The 22,361-nt window shown below is 38.1% G+C and overlaps 1 protein-coding gene across 9 annotated transcripts in view; it reads right to left on the bottom strand.

The window, feature by feature from the left end:
* Znf182 (zinc finger protein 182) overlaps window positions 1-22,361 on the bottom strand; it is an 87,691-nt gene that overhangs the window by 38,481 nt on the left and 26,849 nt on the right. For all 9 annotated transcript variants that reach the window (XM_037199080.1, XM_028863006.2, XM_028863004.2 and 6 more), the window contains one exon: window positions 22,210-22,262. In XM_037199080.1, coding sequence (XP_037054975.1) covers window positions 22,210-22,262 — 53 coding nt within the window. The remainder of the gene's footprint in view (window positions 1-22,209; window positions 22,263-22,361) is intronic.

Here is a 22,361-nt window from a genome sequence, read left to right as displayed (position 1 = left end):
TATTTTATTATATACAAAGTTAAAAATAAAGTTAAATTGGTGATGTTGGGAAGAAATAAAATCTAAATAGAATACAAACTAAAAATTTGAATCTACAATATAATAAATAACTTAAGGACACTGAGTAGAACAAAATGGAAAAAAAAAAAACTAGTGTAAGTAACTTTGGAACTCAATACTTCACCTATCTTCATTGCAGACAGAAGGCATGCAGACAAGTCACATACTGTATGAAATAAGTTGTCTTTCCTCAGTGATACAGGTGCAGAAATTCTGACTCTAGTTTTTTTATAATGCTGATCAAATGGCTCCTGGCATCAAAATATTGATACCAGGAGCCAATGCTCTCACTGCTAGAGAAGGGATCAGTAAAACACAAACATGGAATAAAGACTAATGGGAAAGATTAATATAATACTGTATGAACTCAAGGAAAGTATGTATGAGTGTGCAGTATGTGTATATACACATGCATATACATATACATATAAGCAGGAAGCAAACACACACACATACAGTACTGATGGCAGTGAAGAGCACACCTTGAATTTATATTCATAACTATCCACTGAATGGCTCCAGGACTGCAGTACCTAATGATGAAAGATATAGGCTGGAATGTCTAGTGCAAGAAAGTAAGTTGGTGTTCAGAAAATGACAAGGATGTGTCAAAAGGGCATAAAAGCCAGCTTAAAGTGGCTCTCACTAGCCAACTAAATGACAACAAATATCAAAATAATGATAGTAAGCCACTGATAAAAACATGTTAAATTAAAAATTATTACTCATGGAAGTAAATAAGGAAAAAAAGACGAAACATAGTAAAAAGATATCAATATGGAAGAAATGATAAGAGAAAACTGTCATGTGCAACTGTCACAGCATGTCATTCAGGTACAATTCATCAATGGATATTAATACTAAAGGTAAAAAGTCTAGTGAAGAACATAACATCTACATAGCCTCAAAGAATAATACCATAAATTATTAATGTCAAAGGAAAAACTAGCAACTTTACTATGGAGAAATCTAGCAACTAAGAGAAATTAAGATCAATCAATCTAAGCCTATGTCATCAAAAATGACACAAACTGAGAGGATGTGTCCCCTGTCATGATACAACAAAAATACAATATCACTTACATATTTTTCTTTTCAGAAAAGCATAATTCAATGTAACCATAAAGACAGAGAAGCCTAAAATGAGGCATATTTTACAATATAAACAGCCTGTGTATTTAAAAAATGTTCAGACATGGGGATGTGGGAAGTGGAGAGACTGAAGGAGGAGAGGGACAGGGAAACTGCAGTTGGGATATAATATATGAGAAAAGAATAAGAACAATTCTTTTTTTTTTTTGTTTTTGGTTTTTTCGAGACAGGGTTTCTCTGTGTAGCTTTGTGCCTTTCCTGGAACTCGCTTTGGAGACCAGGCTGGCCTCAAACTCACAGAGATCCGCCTGCCTCTGCCTCCCGAGGGCTGGGATTAAAGGCGTGCGCCACCACCGCCCGGCTAAGAACAATTCTTATAAATAATAAAATTACAATCAAAATTTCAATAAAAGAAAAAAATCCAGACATGAAAGACAAAGAAATGCTCAGGCATTTAACCTACAAAATTAAAATAGAAAGATTACATGTTGCATAATAATATTATATTTACATTAGCTATAATTTAATTAAAATTCTAAATTTTTATTTATTTATTTATTGTTAGTAGTAGTAGTAGTGTGCAGATTGTGTGAAGACAGCAAGACAGCAGACATTAGCAGCCAAGGAGAGAGACCTCAGCTGAAAACAACCCTGATGGCAGCTTGATTTAGGACTTCTAGTCTCCAGAATTGTGAAAAATAAATTGCTATTTAGTCCACAATCTGTGGTAGTCTGTTATTACAGCTTGAACTAATACAGGTTGAATACCCTTACAGGAAATGACTGGGATAACAAGAGTTTTAGATATTTATGTTTTGGATATCTGAGAATATTTTCACATACATAATGATATCTTAAGGATGAGACCCAAGCCCAAGTATAAAATTCATTTATGAAACACACACACACACACACACACACACACACACACACACACACAAACACACACACACACAATGTGTTATAATTAACTGTCCTCAGAGCCAAATAGTCCCAGCCAGGCTGTTTGATGTTTATACCTCCCCAAAGAGGTACAGAGGAGGGCATGAGAGAGATTCTTGCCCCTATTATGTGAGGACTCTGCCCAGGGCCTGGGGGAAGGGGTAGAGTATATAGAAGGGGAAGACTACAGCTGAGCATCCATCTATCTACTTAGCCTACCTCATCCTTGTTGAGCAAGATTTTCCAGGCGTGGCCAATAGGGGGAAGTAACACCTCTCTTATGCTCTGTAAGTAAGCTCAACAAATTCCTTGGTTCCCTAAGAGTGAACTTGGAATTGTTCCTGGGTTTGTTGTGATGTCGAAGAAAGAGTAGATGTTGATTTACATCTCCCACCAGGGAAGGAATTTTAGCAACATATACATACATGTCTTAATGTAGCCTGAAAATATATTTCTGCTATATTTTTAGTGTATATGCTTTTTGACTTTGAGCCATTATATCACATGAGATGAGTTGTGAAATTTTCTACTTCTGTAATACTGGCACTCAAAAAAAAATGTTAGATTTTGGAGCATTTTAGAATCAGATTTTTGGTTAGGGATGTTTAGTCTGTTTGCTAATCATATGCAGTTAAGAAGGAAAAGGTGGGACTGGAGAGATGGCTCAGAGGTTAAGAGCACTGCTTGTTCTTCCAAAGGTCCTGAGTTCAATCCCCAGCAACCACATGGTGGCTCACAACCATCTGTAATGAGATCTGGTGCCCTCTTCTGGCCTGCAGGGACACATGCAAACAGAACACTGTATACATAATAAATAAATAAATCTTTAAAAAAAAAAAAAAGGAAAAGGTAGTTCTCTAGTGTGATGTGGAAAGATGGTTTCATGCTAGTTACTCAATAACTACATTAAGTATAACTATAAGCCCTGAAAGTACACAAGGCACTCAAAAAACGACTTTCAAAGGAGGAAAAGTGGAAAGCAGTCTGGTTAGGGATCCAAGGAACTCTCAAAAGTGCCAGAGTGCATTATGACTGCCAAGCCCCAACAAGAACCAAAGCCAGTGTCTCTAAACCCCCAACCTACTAACAGAAAGCTGTGTAGGTGTGTCAACCTTTCCTCAGATCAACAGGTGGCTCTCCAACAACTTCAGACATGAAGGAAACACCAGCAGAGGAGATCAGTTGGGAGCCTGCAGCAGACAAAGTGCTTTTGTTTTTCACTGAGACTGTCTTTGCTGGCAAACCAGCAAGACTTCATGGAGACCCACACAATAAGCACCCAGATGGGAAATACTCTTCATTCCTGCTGGCCAAGAACCCCATCTCCTATTGTGACTAGGCATAGATCCTGCAGAAGTAAATCTGAAGAGAAGTAAGTAAGACATAAGAGAAGCCTAGCCTAGAATGCTGTGGAATAATGCAGTTGTACACTGGTTTAGTAAAACAGATTGGCCAGAAGCCAGACAAGAAGCATAGGCAGGGCAAGCAGATGAGGAGAATTCTGGGAAGAGGAAGGGTTGAGTCAGGAGTCCCCAGCCAGACACAGAGGAGCAAGATGACAAGGCAGAACTGAGAAAAGATACCAAGTCATGTGGCTAAACATAGATAAGAATTATGGGTTAATTTAAGTGTAAGAGCTGGTCAATAATAAGCCTGAGCTAATTATACATAATATTAAGCTGAGCAGTTATACATAATATTAAGCCTCTGTGTGGGAGCCTGTTCTTGGGTTCCTCGTGGCTTTACCTAGCAGGTCCGAATAGAGGATGATCAGGACCACGGGCCTGAGTGCAGGTGTCTGAGATGGTCTGCACTTGGCTGTGCTGGGGGAGGAGGTCTTTTGCTCCACCCCTTGGCGTCTCTATAAAAATCCTGGGCCAGAGACAGTCGAGGCCCGTTGGAATAGGTTCCAGGCCTCTCGAGGCTATCCTTTATTTTCTATCTGTTTATCTCCACAAGATTCTCCACTATAAATCCTTCTATCTAATATTTCCTGCTGATCGCACTCAAGAAAACTCTGGGAAGCTGTGGGGGTGGTGGGTAAACGCCCCACAGAATGGCGCCTGAACAGGGACTAAAGAAAAAAGAAAAAAAGGGAGACTGAAGAAGGGGGGACAAAAAAGGGGGGACTAAAGACAAATGAACAGGGACTTAGGAAAAAGTAATAGGGACTAAAGATAAAGGAAAATAATAGTTTTATTACAGAGTTTTTGGTGAAAGTGCTGAGTCAGCCCTGCCAGTGGAAAGGCATGCCGGTGTTATGGAATATATATATTTATATATATATATTTTTGGTGAGGCAGGGGTTTTATCCTCGAGAGAAAAGGAAAGTGGACTGGAAGGATGTCCGATGCTGCAGCGAAATTCTCTTCTGTCAAAATTTTCTATCTTCTATCCCTTTCTCAATTTCTATCTGTGATAAGTATAAGGTATAGGGTAGTAATATAGTGTAGGAAAAACTTAGAAGTGTAAGATTGTGTAGGAAAAAATAAGTAAGGCAACTAGACAGAAAAACTCTTTAATTTTCTCACTTTAGGGGCTTTGAAAGCAAACTGGGGAAAATCTTTCTTTGGGCTTTACGGGTAGTAAAAAAGCTCTTCTTTGAGCTTATGGGGAAGAAAAAGTTTCCTATGGAAGCTTTTGACCTGGGGACAGCTGAAATGCTAAGTCCAAGAGGCAGGAGAAAGTAATTTCTCCCTGAGGCAAAAATGGGGGTGTAAGAAGTCAAAGTTTAAAGTTGGGAAGTTTTGGGAAAAGTTGGTCTTTCTCCTGGGGGGAAAAAAATCTTTCTCTTAAACTAAAGCTTTTCTTGGAAAATTTTTGGGGAAAAAATCTCTCTAAAAAGCCTTAATCTTTCTCAAAAGCTCTCTTAAACTTAAAAACTAAAGCCTTTCAGAACTCTCTCCGAAGGACAAAAATTAGAGTCACCTGAAGATATTAGTATGGGGACCACCTGTGATTAGCTCTAAGGGAAAACAACAAACCTCTTAAGACAGCAAAACCTCGAAGTTTTCTTTCAAGCTTTAACAATCCTCCCTGCAATGCAGGAGGCAGGAACAAGTTTCTAAAAACCTCTAATAAGCTCTCTTCAAGCTAGTAAAAGACAGTGGGTCAGAATACCCTGAGGGAAATGCTTGGGGAGAGCAAGCGTGAACAGCTACAGAGAGCCCAAAAGGGCAGAAAACTTTACCTGAGAAAAGCAAAAAGCCAAGCTTTTCAGTTACAGCAGAGCTGAGGCATCAAGTGCTTTGTTTCTGAGTGAGCCTTTCAGAATGGAAAGGTGCTCCTAATCTTCTTAATGCAAAGACCCCTGAAGCAATGCAAACTGTTAGCATTGTATCCTAGCTTCTGACCAAAAACCCAGAGGCCAGCCTCTGAGTTGGAGTGCATTTAGGGGATACTAGGGTTCCTGCAGTTGTAAACTTCCTGGAGCACAGAGCTGAGGCAGGAGGGTGCAGGACCCAGGGGAAGATTGCTAATGAACAACAAACAAAGCTAAAGCCGGTGGGAACGGCACAGTTGTGCACTTTCCTACAAGTCCCGGGTTGATAGGTCCAGAGCTGCGAAAAGAAATCTGAGAAAAAGCTTTCCTATTAGAGAAAGGACCTTTCTGGGAAAACAGTAAAGCTGAACTGTGTCTGAAGCAGTCATGCTGCTGAGTCAGAACGCTGTTTGGGGAAAGATCCCAGCCAGGGCAGAACAGAACTATCCAGGAGTAAAGGTCTTTTCTGTCAGAGAAAGCACCTCTTTGAGAAAAGCTTTGTTTCAACTGACTCCCGATGAGAAGAGGGAGTGTAGCCCTGAGGGGTGATTGCCTCTGGCATAAGCTCTGTCCTTGAGCACCCAGACAAGCAAACACAACCCACTGGGGGACTGGGCCAGATGAAGGCCTGATGAGGCAAAGCACCTGTTCTAATGGGAGTTTAGAAATGGCAAAAACCTCCCTTGTTAAATTTTTCAGTCTGTACGCAAACCACACAGACCCCGAAAACAAACGGACAAAAAGCCCCTACCTTCAGTAGCAGGGAAAGCCACCGCTCTAGTGTCGGAAACCGTTTCTGGGGTAGAGGGGATAAATTGAGACCAAACTGGGAACTGTCTGGGAGAAAGACTCTGAAGAAACAGAAGGGACATAATCCTCCCCAGAAAATATGTGACCTGAAAAAGCTGCTAGAGTTTGAGGCAGATTCGGGGGGAGAAAAAAAGCCCCTACCTCCAAAGGCAGCTAGCAGAGGTACAGAGCCACAGATAGCTGAAGCTCTGCATCTGGGGAAGGAAGGAACAAGCAAAATGAGAATAAGATCAGTGGGAGAAAATCTCTGAAGGAGCTATGGAAAAGCTCTGTTGCAAATGATCTTGTTCTTCACTGACTGGGTAAGGCAAACACAAGCCCCGAGCAAAGTTGCTATCAGAAATGCCAGCCTCAATGCCGGCTGACGAGGCAGGTGTGGTTCTGATCCAGGGCCAGTGTCTGAAGTTGAAACACCTGTTAAAGCCAGCTGAGGAGAATAGAAACCTCCCAATGTGCCATAGAGCTGAAAATGTAAAATGCTTGTTCAAATCTCCCATTGCAAAAGCAAAAAACTTTGTTCAAACTTCCCAGGCAAGAATTTGTAAGCAAGTCTGGTAAAAGAGAACCAGTTGACTCTCAGACCCAAAAAGAACTATGGGAAATGATATAAGGGACTGATATAAGGGACTGATATGGGACTGATATTATTATGGACTGATATAAGGGAAATGCATTCTGGGAAAGGTAGTTTTTCCGCTAAAGATGGCGACATTGCCCTGAAACATTTTTGTCAGCTCAAAAATACATTCATGGTAAACTTAAAATACAGCCTTTAAAAAGAATAAGGAGGAAAATCATTTAAGAGTTTAAGTGTCAGTTCCAATGAAAAATTGAAAGGATACGGAACTAGGCGCTTTGTGGTTTGGGGCTCCATTGGTAAAATGCCTTATTTACCCTAATAGCTGTGAAAAGTTTTTACGGTAGTTGGATGACTAAAAAGCTACCTATAAGAGCAAACAAGCCACTTTAAAATCCTTAAAACAAGGGAAAGCAGTTTATACACTGAACGTTGTCTTAGATATGAAGAAACTTATGTTGAAATTTAAAAAGTTCTTTGCCTCTTGAACAAACTGCCTGCAATGAGTAATTCCTTTGCAAATCTAATAAAGAGACAAGGAAACAGGCATTCAAAAAAGAAATGACTGCTTTATAGATGGGAAACAAACTTCAGAAAATCTAGCTGTCTTACAAAATAGTTGCTTTACCTGAAAGTTCCTTATAAGAAATCAATGCTAAATATCACCGCTGCTAATAACATCAGGAGTTAAAGCTAATGAAGTGAAAATACTAAATCCTGAAACTCAAGTGAAATGGAAAGATCCCTGCTCAGGATTATGGAAGGGTCCTGATCCTGTGTTAATATGGGGTCGAGGACATGTTTGTGTTTTTTCGCAAGAGGAGAATGAAGCTCGGTGGTTACCGGAGCATCTGGTAAGGAGCGTGGAACTAACAAAAGTCAGCTCCAATGACGGTAAGGAGCGTGGAACTAAGAAAAGTCAGCTCCCATGACGTTCCTATAAAGGAAGCGGAATGAAAGTGGCTCGATTAGTGTTTCTGAGGTTTTGTCACTGGTTAATGCAAACAGTGAGGAAACAGAGTTCAGAGCTGTGCCACTTTTGGCTTTACTAGCGTCTTTAGAAAAATACTTTATATCACCTAATAGCTGTGCAGTATTTGGTGACAAGCTTTAGAGCAGCTAAATATGGTAATTTCACCCTCAGCGTGAAGTGAAGTTTTTTGGTAGAACGAGCCAAAAATACTTCTGTAATAGAAACGTTTGTCTGAATTGAAACACTTAGGGGAGCTACTATGAATTTGGATGAAGGGACAGCCTGTAGTTAAAAACCGTTTACCGCTGACAGTGCATCTCTGCCGGTTCGAAAAGGCCGATTCGCAACTTTGGGGTGTGGCTTTGTCCGGAGAATGTTACAGCCCCCTAGCAACAAGTATCACAACTCTATTATGACAACACTCACTAAATCCCAGTGCTTTATAACAAAGCTGACTATAAACTCTAAACTTTAGAAATGATGTACATACTTCCTGTCTAGTTAAGAGAATCTTTCTAATGGAGATGGTGATGATAATTAAGAGTAAGACGTAGAAAGATGAAAATAAGATATGTGAGTTTGTAAAAATTCTGTCTTGTTAGATCTGTGTTAAGAAATCTTTAGGTGTTTGCTAAGTTAGATATATGCTAATGGTAGCCTATATAAGTTTGTAAAATAGATCTATAGAGTTCCTTTAAGAATATAAGCTTGTAAGAAGTATCTAAGGTAGTCTTAAGACATGTAGTAATAAGCTTGTAAGATGCTAGTTGTAAATGTAAGCTTAAATAAGAAATAAGATGGAATCAATATACGTATATAAGAATTAATAAGAAATATATTTGCTAAAGTAGTTCTATAGTTTCCTTAAAGTATAAATAAGTAGATGTTAATATGTTATATGTGAGTTTGTAAAAATGTGTAAATGTTGAGTGAGTTTATGCTTAAGCACATGTTATGTGGGTTTGTAAAGTGTAAATGTTAAGTGTGAATCTATTCTTAATGTATATGGTGAAAGAACCCCGAGACACAGAAGGTTAGTGTCCTAGTAGACTGCAAAGTAGGCAGTCTGAATGGTTTCAAAAGCTCCAGAAGCCGCTAAGAAGCTAAGAATGGCGGACGCCAGAACCAGCACAAGGCATCCGCAGCTGAGATCCGTGGAATATCAACGCAGCACAGAAAAACCTGAGCTAACAGCAAAAACGGTGCGGTTTAAAATATTACTATAACTAAAAAGGTCTGTCTGTGAGAACAAAAGTTGCAGAGATGCTTGTTTGAACTAAAATTGTTAACTGCAAAAAGTTTTGGTTGTAAAACGTCTCTTCATATTTGGAAGTGAAAGCCTGATACCAGAATTTATTTCTTGTTTGAACTTTTTGAACTTAAAATGAGATAAAATTACAAAAAGATTTTGGTTATGGATTTCTCATATTTGGAAGGCTAGTACCAGAATTTATCATTTAAATTTTAAGACTTAAGAAATGAAATAAACAATAGAGATTTCATTGCAATGGGACAATTTTGAGTAATGACCTGGAATTGCATTAAATGAAGAAATGTATTTCTACTTAGGATCAAGATGCAATTTTGTGTATGCATATGTGCTTTATTAACTGGTGACTTATGAATTGTTTTGTGGAACTGTTTATGTAAAATGGAATTACTTATGGAACTGGTTTTGTGGTACAAATGGAACTGTATAAACAGAAGTTTGGGTTTTATAACTAGGCTTGAGATTTTTGCTTAAAAATATAAAGAAAAGGGAGAGTTAATAATCCTTAGTCTATTTAATTTAAATTGTTGTTTGAGTGGATTAATGTCATGTTTTGTTAGTAAGAAATGCAAATGGGGTTTACTAAGACTACTTTTAAAGTGTGTAAAGAGTTTTATTAAGAAATTGCTTTTGGATGTTTTGCTAAGTTTTCAAAATGTTAATGGTTAGATTGAAAATATTGCCTTTCAATATGGGTTTGTAGGAATTGTATAAGTTTGAGTTCCTCTAACTAGGTTTGAGTTTTTGTTTAAAAATTATAAAGAAAAGGAGGAGTTATGAGATTGAATTATGTTCGCAGAAACCTATTGATATTAGTACACCCTGGTTTTGTGGAGTTGAGGAAATGTAAGTTTGATGTGAATACATTGAAGTTTTTCCTATGTTTTGTTAACAAGAAAAATGAGTTAAAGTTGTAAGACGGAGAAATTTGTTAACTATATATAGCACCATATATGCTAATTCAAATGGTTCTGTTAAGAGTTCGCTTTGAGTTGTAAGATTGAGAGAATTGTGACTATGTATAGCAATATTTATGTTAACCTGTTAATGGTAATGATGAAGCCAAGGGATTCTTTAAGTTTGTAGTTGCCTTACGAGTTTTTGGTTTAGAAAGGGCTTGAGACAGCTAAGACTGCTGTAGTCACCTTGGACTTAATTCAAAAGAGAAATGCCATCTGTATCATCCTCTACTCCCATACTGGGAGGTGTATCAGCTATGGAGATTGCTGTAAGCCATTAATAGTTTTTTTTTTTATATATTAAGAAGGGGGGACCTGTGGGAGCCCATTCTTGGGTTCCTCGTGGCTTTACCCAGCAGGTCTGAATAGAGGATGATCAGGACCACGGGCCTGAGTGCAGGTGTCTGAGATGGTCTGCACTTGGCTGTGCTGGGGGAGGAGGTCTTTTGCTCCACCCCTTGACATCTCTATAAAAATCCTGGGCCAGAGACAGTCGAGGCCCGTTGGAATAGGTTCCAGGCCCTCTCAAGGCTATCCTTTATTTTCTATCTGTTTATCTCCACAAGATTCTCCACTATAAATCCTTCTATCTAATATTTCCTGCTGATCGCACTCAAGAAAACTCTGGGAAGCTGTGGGGGTGGTGGGTAAATGGCCCACACCTCTGAATGGTTATTTTCTTCTGAGTAGAAAATTCCTATAATTTTATGTTATTTGAGTGTCCATTTTGATCTTCTTGCAACAGAAGCAGGGCTCAGTCACTTTCCATACAGTTTCTAATTCTCTAACTCCTCTGAGTTCCTCAAGTCTAGCAACACCTTACACCTTACCTACCTTAGTTTTTAGTGGCACAACTAGGTATAACCTACTGGACACAGTCCACTAATCCCCACATAATTCATAGACTTTAGATATGCTGTCAAAATGTCACTGCCTCTCAGTCACAATGTGACTCCAGGAACCTTGTTCCTGTTTGCTCTAAACCTCCACATTGAAACTCCTTTTGAGCAAAACTTACTAGATAATGTCCTGGACCCCAAGAAAGGCTTTGACCCACAGGATCCCCACTTTCTCTTGCACTGCACCTGAGTTATATCCCAGACGGCTTTCTCTTTCCTGTTGATGCTGTGAGGTATTATAATGCCTTCTTCTAAGTTCCACTTCTGTTATGCCACTGGGGTTTTGCTTAACTATCTTCTTTGGATCTCACCTGACTGGCAGACTTGAATATAACTTTTCCCATTCTCAAGGATATCTTAGCGGAACTACACTACATAGTTCAGATAAGAGCCATAGGGTGCCTATCAGTATGAACAAGTTTCCTAAGCCATGCACCAAGGTAAAATAGCACTTTATGAAGAGCACATTATAATTATCCACTACCATATCCCCCGGGACCTGCTCACACACAGGACTGGGATTTACAACCACTCTTGTGAGAAAGAACTCAAGTTAAAATTAGAAAAAATACCAAAAAGTATAACATCCTGTGGCATAATAATAGAAAAATGTCCCACAGGTATGCCCACAGGCCATGCCTTCCTGACTTCTCTGAGTTATTCAAGTAGATTGTGAACTTGTATAGGATGGGTTGTGGGGGAGCCCTTCTAGCCCTATGATGATTACTTTGGCTTCTCTACTTGAAATGTTTAGCTCATTAGTGAGACACACCTTTGGTATGTCCATGAAGGCAATTCCAGAGTGGATTAACTGAGGAGGAAAGCACCACCCGAATGTGGGCAGTACCATTCAAGGGCTGAGATGCCAGACTGAACAGAAAGGGAACAAAGGAAAAAGTCAAGCTGAAGTGAGCATCAGTATTACCCTTCTATATTTTCTGACCTGTGAGCAAGCAGTCTTCATGTTCTATGACTTTCCCTCTAGGATGGAATATACCCTAAAACCATGAGTTTCTTATCTGTCAGGGATCTGGACACAGCAATGAGAAAACTATATAATACATCTCCAAATTGTAATGGGGTGTAGCAGAGGTATAGATAACCTAGGCACTTCAGTTTTGGCTGGTGTCTGAAGTCAAACAACTTTGTGGGACTACTGGGTCTGTCCTAATGCTGGTGCAAACAAATGTTTTGGGGGGTTACAAATCAGTCTAAAACACTACAAAAATTTAAAGCAGTTAACAAAAAAAAGATTCAATAATTAAAAGTCCTTCCAAAACAAACAAAATAGGAAAACTCAGCAAAGAAACACATTATAATGAGAGAATCAGAGATTACAGAACTGAAAAATGCAATAAACAAATAAACATACTAAGTAGGTAGGAGAGAACTTGCCTATAATGCACAAGGCCCTGGATTATTTCCCCATATTCTTACAAAAAAAAAAACCTAAACAAGACAAAAACTTGACTAGTTTAGTGGTAATAAAAAAAAATAGAGTCAGTGACCCTGAAGATATGTATCAACAGAATTTATTTAGTCTTGAAGACTGGAAGCTGAGAGTGTAGCTCAGTGGTAGAGTACCTGCCTAACATGATGAGGTTATGGGTAGAATACCAAGTACTGCAAAGATTATGTAGAACAGAATTTCAGGGGCCCATGGGACTTTAACAGAAATTCCAATATTCATATTAATGATATCCCACAAAAATAGAACAATGCAGCTAAAAGAATGTTCAAAGCAAGCCAAGCATGGTAGTGCATGCCTATATTCCTAGTATTTTAGGAACTGAAGCAGGAGGATCATAAATATAAGGCCAACTTAAGCTATATAGTAAGACTCAGTCTCAAAATAAAAAAAACAAAACTAAATAAAATTCATATTCAAAGCAATAACAGCTGAACATTTTATGCCAAGATATATCAAAAATTAAACTTCTTAAGAAGTAAAGACAAAGAAATCTTGAAAGCAGCCAGACAGAAAGACTGCATTACCTATAAGAGGACAGAATTTATATGAGAGATTTCTCATGGAAGGAAGTCAGGAAGAAGTAGCCCTAATACTTTTCAAATGTTAAAAGAAACAAAAAAATCTCACCCACAAATTGTTATTCTTCAGGAAAGAAAAAGGAAATTAAAATATTTCAGATGAGGAAAACTAAAAAAATTCTACCAGAAGACCTACGGGGGGGGGGGGTTTGGGGGGTAGGTGGAGCCAAAACCAGGCCTGGGAGAACACACTTGTAATTCCAGCAACTTGGAAGACCAGTGCAGGTGGATCATTTAGGCCACAAGTTTAAAGGCCAGCCTGGGAAACATGGTGAGCCCTCCAACTAAAAATAAAACAAAATCTAAAGGAAATTCTTTGAACACAAAGGCTGTAGGACTGTTTGTAGAACACCAGGAAGAACAACAGTGAACAGATCAGAAAGATGACTGACTAGATACAAATACAGAGGAGGAAAATGGAAGGAAATACGGGTGGATGGAGAGCAATTATACATATCAAGAACAAACTTCCTTGGAGACATTGGCCAAACCAGGAAGAGAAGGCCTCTCTAGAGGGTGATTTTATCAATCACGCCTTTTGATATTTGCCTCCCTTTTGCTTTCCTGAGTAGTTTAGATTTTTTTGTATGATTCTTCTCTTGCATTTGTAATGACAAAGATTTCTATCTCTTTTAAAGAGAAAATGCCTAGGATCAGAGATCTCTCACAACTGAAATTATAATGAAACAGACAATACAAATACTCCCACCCCTTTCCACATCTGCCTAGCAGCTCAGCAACACAACAGCTGAGGATGGTACATGACAAGGTCCCATCTGGTCAATCTATGCACTTGAAATATATAAGTATGTGCCCAGGAACAGTAGACAGCCCAGTGCAGCATAACACTGGGATCTGTGTTTCCAAGTAAGATGGAGTGAGCATATTCCCACTGTGTCTCCCACTTAGTACAGGCATGAAACCTGGACAAAAGGCAGGGAACAGCAGTTAGATAAATTTAAAAGTAAATATGTATCAGGAAGATTAAGGGAAAGGCCAGAACTCAGGGGATTGTGACTTTCCACTTTTCTCTGGTATTCTCTGGGCCCAGGATAAAGGTAGCATAGCCAAGAAGATAGTATGGACACAGACAAAGATCTCTAAAAGTGACCTTCTTGTCTGGCTTTAAGAGAAGGGAACATTTAATGTTCATCCATTCATTTTTCTCCATCCTTTTTCTCATCCATCAAACAGCAGAAAACCCAGCAGTTTCACTTGCAAAAAACAGAACACACAGCAGCAGTGGAATCTGGTATAGTCACCTAAAAAAACAGAGAAGGGGCCAGCAAGATGGCTCAGCAGGAAAAGGCACTTGCCTGACAACTTGAATTCAAGCCCAGTACTACACGATTTAAGAAGAGAAGAGATTTCTACAAGTTGTCCTCTTACCTTGACACAAGTGCCATGGCACATGTGCTTCTCCCTTCACCCCAACCAAATGTAAAAGAGGGAAGAGAATCTCCCTTTCTGGAGATACTACAATGCCAGAGAGTTCCCATTGTTCCACAGAAGATAGTAAAGAGGGGCTGCAAGGGACTAAAAAGAACATGGGAAATTACAGGGAGAAGGAATTTAGGAATATAACCCTATAAAATCACTATCAGCTCCTGGGTTCACTGTCAAGCTGTGCTTGTCTGCAGCTAATCTGAAACAGAAAAACAAACATTTTGAGAACTGAACTAAGAAGGGACAGCCACATGCCAGAATAGGCTATTAGGCATACACAGCAGGTACAAATGAAATTGCTAAGGTTTGAAAACTGAACCACAGAGGGTAGATTACAACTTGCAGTCCAAACGTTAACTGCCTATCATAAACAGAAAAATCAACATTTCCCTTAGGATTCACAAAAACCCTGGTATTTAATAAAACTCATGAACACAACCCCAAATTACATAGTACATATACAAGGAACTAGGAAAATCCTAACTCACATGAGAAGACAAAGAACTGACTCCAATGTGGGATTAATGTAGATGTTAAAATTATTATTATTATTATTATTATTATTATTATTATTATTATTATTTGTTTTTCGAGACAGGGTTTCTCTATGTAGCTTTGCGCCTTTCCTGGAACTCACTTGGTAGCCCAGGCTGGCCTCAAACTCACAGAGATCCTCCTGCTCTGCCTCCCGAGTGCTGGGATTAAAGGCGTGCGCCACTACTGCCCAGCTGTTAAAATTATTTGAAAAAGTTTTTATAGCATCTATTATTAAAAACATCTAAGAAAGATAAATGCTCAGGGAGCCACCAGGGTCTCACCAAAGAAACAAAAGATCTAATGAAAAACAAAATAGATGTTTGAAAATGGAAAAGGACAATAACTAAAGTAAGGTCCCACTGGAAGGACACAATAGTACAATGAAGACAGTAGAAAACAGAGAAGAGTAACAAAGCTTCCAGGTAAATAGAAATTGTCCAATGTGGAAAATGGGGAGGAAGCATCAGGGTAGGCAAGGGTAAGAACAGCATCTCTGGGACCCTGAAGGACAGTACTCATTTCAGATTATCAGAGTTCCAGAAGCAGAGGAGAAAGGGGGTAATTCAGAAAAGTATTTGAAGAAATAATTCCTCATTATGTCTCAAATTTGACAAAAGACAGGGCTCTGTAGGTTCAGGAGGTAGAGCAAATCTGAAACAGGATAAAAAACAAAGGATTCCAAAGCCAGAAACATTATCATAAAACTCCTGTAAACTAAAGACAAAGGAAAAATAATACATATAGGGGAATTAACTATTCTAATGACTGTATTTCTCATCAGAAGTCAAAGAGTGCAGAGGGATGTAGAACAACATTGCTGAAGTGCCAAAAAGAATGATAGTTTAGTATAGTGAGATGGCTCAGCAGGTAAGCATGCTTGCCTCCAAGCCTGACAGCCTGAGTTCAACCCCTGAAACCTACATTGTAGAGAGGACTGACTTCTATAAGTTGTGTTCTGGCCTCCACAAGCAAAAACATAAATAAATATAAGAAATGATGGTATACTGAAAAATCTATATGTTATGTGGAAATTTCCTTTAGAAATAAAAGTGAAATAAAGATATTCAAATAAAGGAAAAATACATTGCCAGTAGACCTAATCTGAAAATAATTACTAAAAGCAGTTTATAGACAGGCAACTGATCACAGAGGGAAATCTGAATTATCAACAATGAAGGAAGAACACCAGACTTGGTTTTTTAAAAAGATAAATATAATAACATCATTTCTTTTCAGTCTTCTAAAATATGAAGATATTGAAAGTGCTAATTATAACAATGTAAAGACAGATGTAGTAGCATTTGTCTGTGCTGCCTACTCAGGAGGCCGAGGCAGGAGAATCAAATGAACCTAGGAATTTGGGACCTAATAGGAAATATAGTGAAAATCTACATAAAAACAACACCCCCAAACAAACAAAGAGACAAAAACAATGTAATAGTGTTCAGTGTAATTTTCAATACACGTAGATATATGACAACTAAAACAGAAAGGGGACCAGGTAAGAAGACATTAGCCAAGTTCACACATCTAGCCAAAGAGGTAAAAATATTCCCATTAATCATATTGTATAAAGTTAAGTACACATGATAATCTTCAGAGCAAACACAAAACAAACTAGGTAAATAGACATAGTCCAACATACAACCAAGGGCCAGGTGTGGTGGTACTTAGCTGCAATCTCAATGCTTAGGAAGCAGAGGAGGCAGGAGGATCGATCACAAATTTGAGGCCAGCCTGGACTGTATCTCAAGTTTCAAAACAGCCTGAAATTGAAAGAATCAGTAGACAGAAAATCAACACAGGACTTGAATCCCAGCAGCCAGGAAGCAGAGCAGGCAGATCTCTGAGAGTTCAAGGCCAACCAAGGGCTACAAGTCTCAAGACAGTGAGACTGTCTCAAAATAAATAAAATCTAAGCAACCAAACAAAAGAATATAAAACATAATACTACCAACTAATTATTTGCTAACATATACAGAATACTCCACTAAAAAGCAGAGCATACATTTTTTAAGTATGTATGAATTGAGAAACAAGCTTTGGCAAACAATATAATTGAAATCACTGGGCTATATAGTAAGACCCTGTCTCAAAAAATAGCACAGGGTACTCAGTGGTGAAGTATGTTTGGCATACCAGAGTTCTGGGTTCAATTCTCAGCACACATTGATAGATAAATAACTATGTAGTACAAAAAAAGTTTAAAAAAATTTTAAAGGCAGCAAGAAGAACCACTACTAAATAAAATGGAAAAAAAGCAGTGAATGAATAATGAAATGGTACACCTAAACCCAAGTGTATCAATAATTACATTAAAGGTAAAAAGACTAAAATATACCAATTAAATGAAAATTTCCAAATGGATTAAAAATATTACCAACTATTAGGGACTGAACTGTATCCTCCCCAGTTCACATATTGGAGCTTAATTAATATACTCTCTTTGGAGATAGGATATTTATAGAGGTAATTAAATGAAGGGCTGGGGCTACAGGGCAGTGGTAGAGTGCTTACCTAGCAATCACTGCCATAAAAGTAAAAGGGAAAGTTAAAGGAAGGTAAAAAAGCAGAGCCAATAAAGAACTGCTATAAGAAGAGGAACAGTGTGAAGAGGAGAAAAGCAAGGTCACAGCAAGTAGGCCACCTGTAAGTAGAAAGGAGGCCCTAACCAAACAATAAATCAGAGAGAACTTCTATCTTGGAATTCCTAGTCTCTAGAACTGTTGAAAGAGGAACTTTTGTTGTTTAAGCCACCTAGTCTGTGGTATTTTGTTATGATAACTCCAACAGACTAATGAACACAACTATATGTTATCTATAAGAACACACTTCAAATGTAATAATACTAGTTGTATATAAAGTAAGGACGAGCTTGGTGAGGTGGTGTACACCTACAATTGCAGTATTTGGTTGTTGGAGACAGGAGGATCTTGAGTTTGAGGCAAGCCTCTGTTAAACAGTGAGTTTGAGGTCAGACAGGACTGGATATAGAGAGTCTGTATCAACAAAAAGGGATGATGACATCTGGGGAGATGGCTCAGCAAGTTAAGAGCATGGCCTGCACTTCAAGAAGACCTGGGTTAAATTCCAAACACACACAACCATTTGTAACTCCACTTCCAAGAAATCTGATGCCCAATTCTGGCCTCCATGGGCACGAGGTACACACATGGTGCACAGTCACAGATGCAGATAAAACATCTGTACACATAAAATAAGTAAATGAAAAAAAAAAAGATGGAAAAAAGTATATTATTGAAATACTAATCAAAGAAAAACTAGAGTGATCATATTTATAACAGCCGAATTAAAACTTTGAGAAACAAAGGAAAGAATTACTCAGGAGAGTGTCTGACACTACATAAGGATAACAAGGCCAAAAAATCCTCCAAAAAAAAAAAAAATCCAATCAACCAACCAACTAACCAACCAACCAAACAAAAACCTACCAGTCCCAAAGGCAGGAGTAGTTGCACATTCCTGTAATCCTAGTGCTAGGAAAGCTGAGGCAGAAGGACTATGAGATCATGTCCTGCTTGAAGGACACAGAGAATGTGAGGCTAGCTGAAGTTACATAGTAAAACCCTATCTAAACAAAATAAAAAACAAAGCAAAACAAAAAACAATGTCACATCTCTCATGAGAATAATAGTGACTATTAAAATATTAGCAATTTGGACTTAAGAACATGTAAAAAGAATAATGTACCACAACCAAGTAGGATTCATTTCAGGTACCCAAAGATGGTTCTATATTTAAAATTTAATCAGTAGAATTATACACTTGTTGCTCACTGTAAAAAGAAGCATCTCTGACCAAAACTGAGAGCAGAACTAATTTATGGAGATAAACATAACTATTTAGAAGTCAATTTGACAGACATATCATGTTCATTTAGCAAAATTGCTGCAGTTTACCTTCAAGACCCATGACACCCCCAGCCATAGGCTTTTGGGTGGGTTAATACCACCACATAATGATGTGTTTTCTTAGACATATACGTGTAGGTTTCAGTTTTAAGTTATTGTAATGGTTTTGTTTTTAAATGTTTCTAGTAGTCATCATCAGCCTGTAGAATTGGGGTTGATTTTTGTTTTCTACCCTTATATCCTGTGATTTTGAGCACCCTTACTAGTCTTAGATTTTTTTCCTTGGTAGAGTCTTTGGAGTTTTCAACATAGTCTAATCATGTCTTCCTTGAACAGAGATACTTTTTTTTTTTTTTTTTTTTTTTTTTTTTTTTTTTTTTTAGTCACGATGCCTTTTGTTTCCTGCGTATTTGCACTGGCTCGTTTTCCTAGCCTGTTTAGTAGCAAACATGTAGGCCTTGTGTTTGAATCTATGTTTGGATCATTAAATGTGACATAATCTCTAGAAGTTTAAAATTTTTTTTTCTTAAATCAAGCCCAGAAAATTTCTTCTTTTTCTATTTTTTCTGAGGATTTTTATTATGAAACACACTTGAATTTTTCAAAGCCTTTTCTTCATCTGATGACATAATCATGGGGTCATCCTTCTCTGAGAATTTTTAAATGATTTCTAGGGGAGGGCTAAGAAGACCCACTCCTCTCAGGATCTATAGGCAGGTAATGGTTTCTGGTGGGAAGGGAGAGGCATTTTCTTTGTGGAGTAGCCACTGGTAAGGTGTTCATCATGCTGCAGTAAATAACCTCTCACCTACACTCCTGTAAATAACCCTAATGAAACTCATTGGGTGTCCAAAAAAAAGACATCAAAACAGGGGAACTCTCTGACAAAAGTAAGAGCATTATGGGAAGGGAACAAGAGATGACAAAGGAGAGTGAAAATGATCAAAATACATCATATACAGGTATGAAAAGATCATAATCAAATTCATTACAATGTATAATATGTGCTACTAAAACTATAAAAAGAAACATCATTATGGACTGAAACTGTATCCTTCAAAAATTATATATTTAAATCCTAACCCCCAACTTGGTAGGGTTTGGGGGGTGGATTAAGGTGGTCATTAGGGTTAAATGAAGTCAGAAGGGTAGGTTTTTCACTTGATAGGAGTGAGCCCACAGAAGGACAGCAAATGAAATTCCCTCTAGGGTGTAGACACAAGAAAGGCCATGTAAGGGCAAGCAAAAATGCAGCCACCCACAAGTCAGGAAGACACCTCTATTGGCACCTGATCTTGTACTTCCAGTCTCCAGAGCTGTGAGAAGATAAGTTTATATTGTTTAAGTCACCCAAGAAGAGGTGTTTTGTTTTTGTTTTAATCACTTTTAGTGGTACTGATGACTGAACTATACCTTTATTAAACTGTGGTATCTTCTCATCATGGCCTAGGCAGAACAAAATACATACATAGGATCTGTATGCTGAAAACAACAAAACATCAATGAGATAATTAAAGACCAAATAAATGGAGAGGTATACTGTATTCAGGGATATCAATTCTCCTAAAATGACTTTCAATGTTACTTAATTTCTATCATAGTCCTAGCAAGATATTTTAAAACATATAAGCAAGATTAACCTAAAATCTATGCAGAAAGACAAAAGGAAAGGAATACACATAGCCAAACAATTTTGGCAAGGTAGAATAAAGTTAGAGACTTCACATTATTATAAAGCTTCATTAATGAAGGCACTATAGTACTAATGGAAGACAGATACACAAATCAATGGAAGAATATAGACAAACAACACTTAGAAGAAAACACAGGAACTGGCCTTGGTGCTGCATGTCTGTCATCACAACACTCAAATGCTGAGAAGCAGGAGGATCAAGATTTCTGGCCAGACAGGACAACACAGTCAGTTTCAGGTCAACCTGGGGGGTCTTAGTCAGGGTGCAAATCATGGTTATGTATAGGCAGACATGATGCTGGAGAAGGAGCTGAGAGTTCTACATTTGTATCTGTAAGCATCAGGAAGATACTGAGAAACACTAGGCCTGGCTTGGGTTTCTGAGACCTCAAAGCCTGCTCTCAGTGACGACTTCCTCCAAGATGGCCACATTTCCTCCAACAAGGCCACACCTACTCCAAGAGAGCCACATCTCCCAATAGTACCAGTCCCTATGAGCCTATGGGGCAATTTTCATTCAAACTACCACACTGGGTTACATATCAAGATCTTAAAAATTAAAAAAAATAATTAAGAAGCACAGGTGTAAAACTACACAACATCAGTTTGGGCAATAATTGCTTTGGGATTTGACCCCTAAGGCTCAACAACAAAAATATTAATAGGTAAGTAGGATTAAACAAAAAAAAAACTTCTGTATTAGGAAAGAAATAGTTAACCAAGTGAATAGGCAAACCTGTGGATTGGGGAAAAATATTTAAAACTATATTTAAATTATTTAAAAGGAGTTATTTCTGATAAGGTATTAATAATAAAAAAAGTTATTCAACTCAATAGCAAGCAAACAACTCCACTTGAAAATGAGCAAGTAATCTGAATATATATTTCTAAGATAAAGACACTGGCAAGCATGGTGACATGCACCTGAAAACCAGCACTTGGGAGTCAAAGCTTACATAGCAAGTTCAATGCTAGCCTGGGACACTGTCTGCAAAAGACACATAAATGGCCAATAGATATGTGAAAAAATATTTAATATTATTAATCATTACAATTTCATATAGTGCCAGAAGGCTCAAAGACAAACTGGAAACTCACAGAAAATATTGAGAGAATCTTTTTTTTTTTTTTTTTTTTTGGGTTTTTCGAGACAGGGTTTCTTTGTGTAGCTTTGTGCCTTTCCTGGAACTCACTTGGTAGACCAGGCTGGCCTTGAACTCACAGAGATCCGCCTGCCTCTGCCTCCCGAGTGCTAGGATTAAAGGCATGCGCCACCACCGCCCGGCCGAGAGAATCTTTTTTTAAAAAAAACTTTATAATGGTGAAAAAAAATACATTAAATGGAAACCATACTTTGAATTTTGATTTCTCCTGGGCTAAAGATAAGTGATACTCTAATTTCTCATGATGTGAAGCAGCAGCATTGAGCAACAGCTCCCAGTAAGCAATGTCATTGCTAGGAAACAACCTATACATACCACTGTATACCATGTTCATGTTGCCATGATGTTTAGTGGGATAAGGGTATTAAATGAATTTTCAATTTTGAGTTGACATAACTCCAGGACATAACATCATCATAATTTAAGAAGCATCTGTATCTATTACCTTTAAATACTCAATGCATCAACAATCTAATGACCCTAACTGGCTATTTCTCATTTTCTCTGATTCCAGTAATTTATAGTTTCCTAGTTTGTGGTACTGATTCCTATATAACTCATCACATCTATGATAAAATCTAGAAACAGATAGACAACATACTTACCTGGGGTTTGGCCATTTCCTTCTTTTCTTGGGAAAACATATATGAAAGTTGAGCTGGAATGAGGAGAGTAGAATATCAGAGTAGACATCATTAGATTTACAGTGCTCAGAATCACCTGCCCAGAAATCCCCTTACATGAGCTGGCCAGAAGG

Source organism: Peromyscus leucopus, chromosome X (assembly GCF_004664715.2).
Source record: "Peromyscus leucopus breed LL Stock chromosome X, UCI_PerLeu_2.1, whole genome shotgun sequence".
Lineage (NCBI taxonomy): Eukaryota > Metazoa > Chordata > Mammalia > Rodentia > Cricetidae > Peromyscus > Peromyscus leucopus.
Note: the sequence above shows the minus strand (reverse complement) of the source record. Positions and strands in the feature narration are given on the sequence as shown.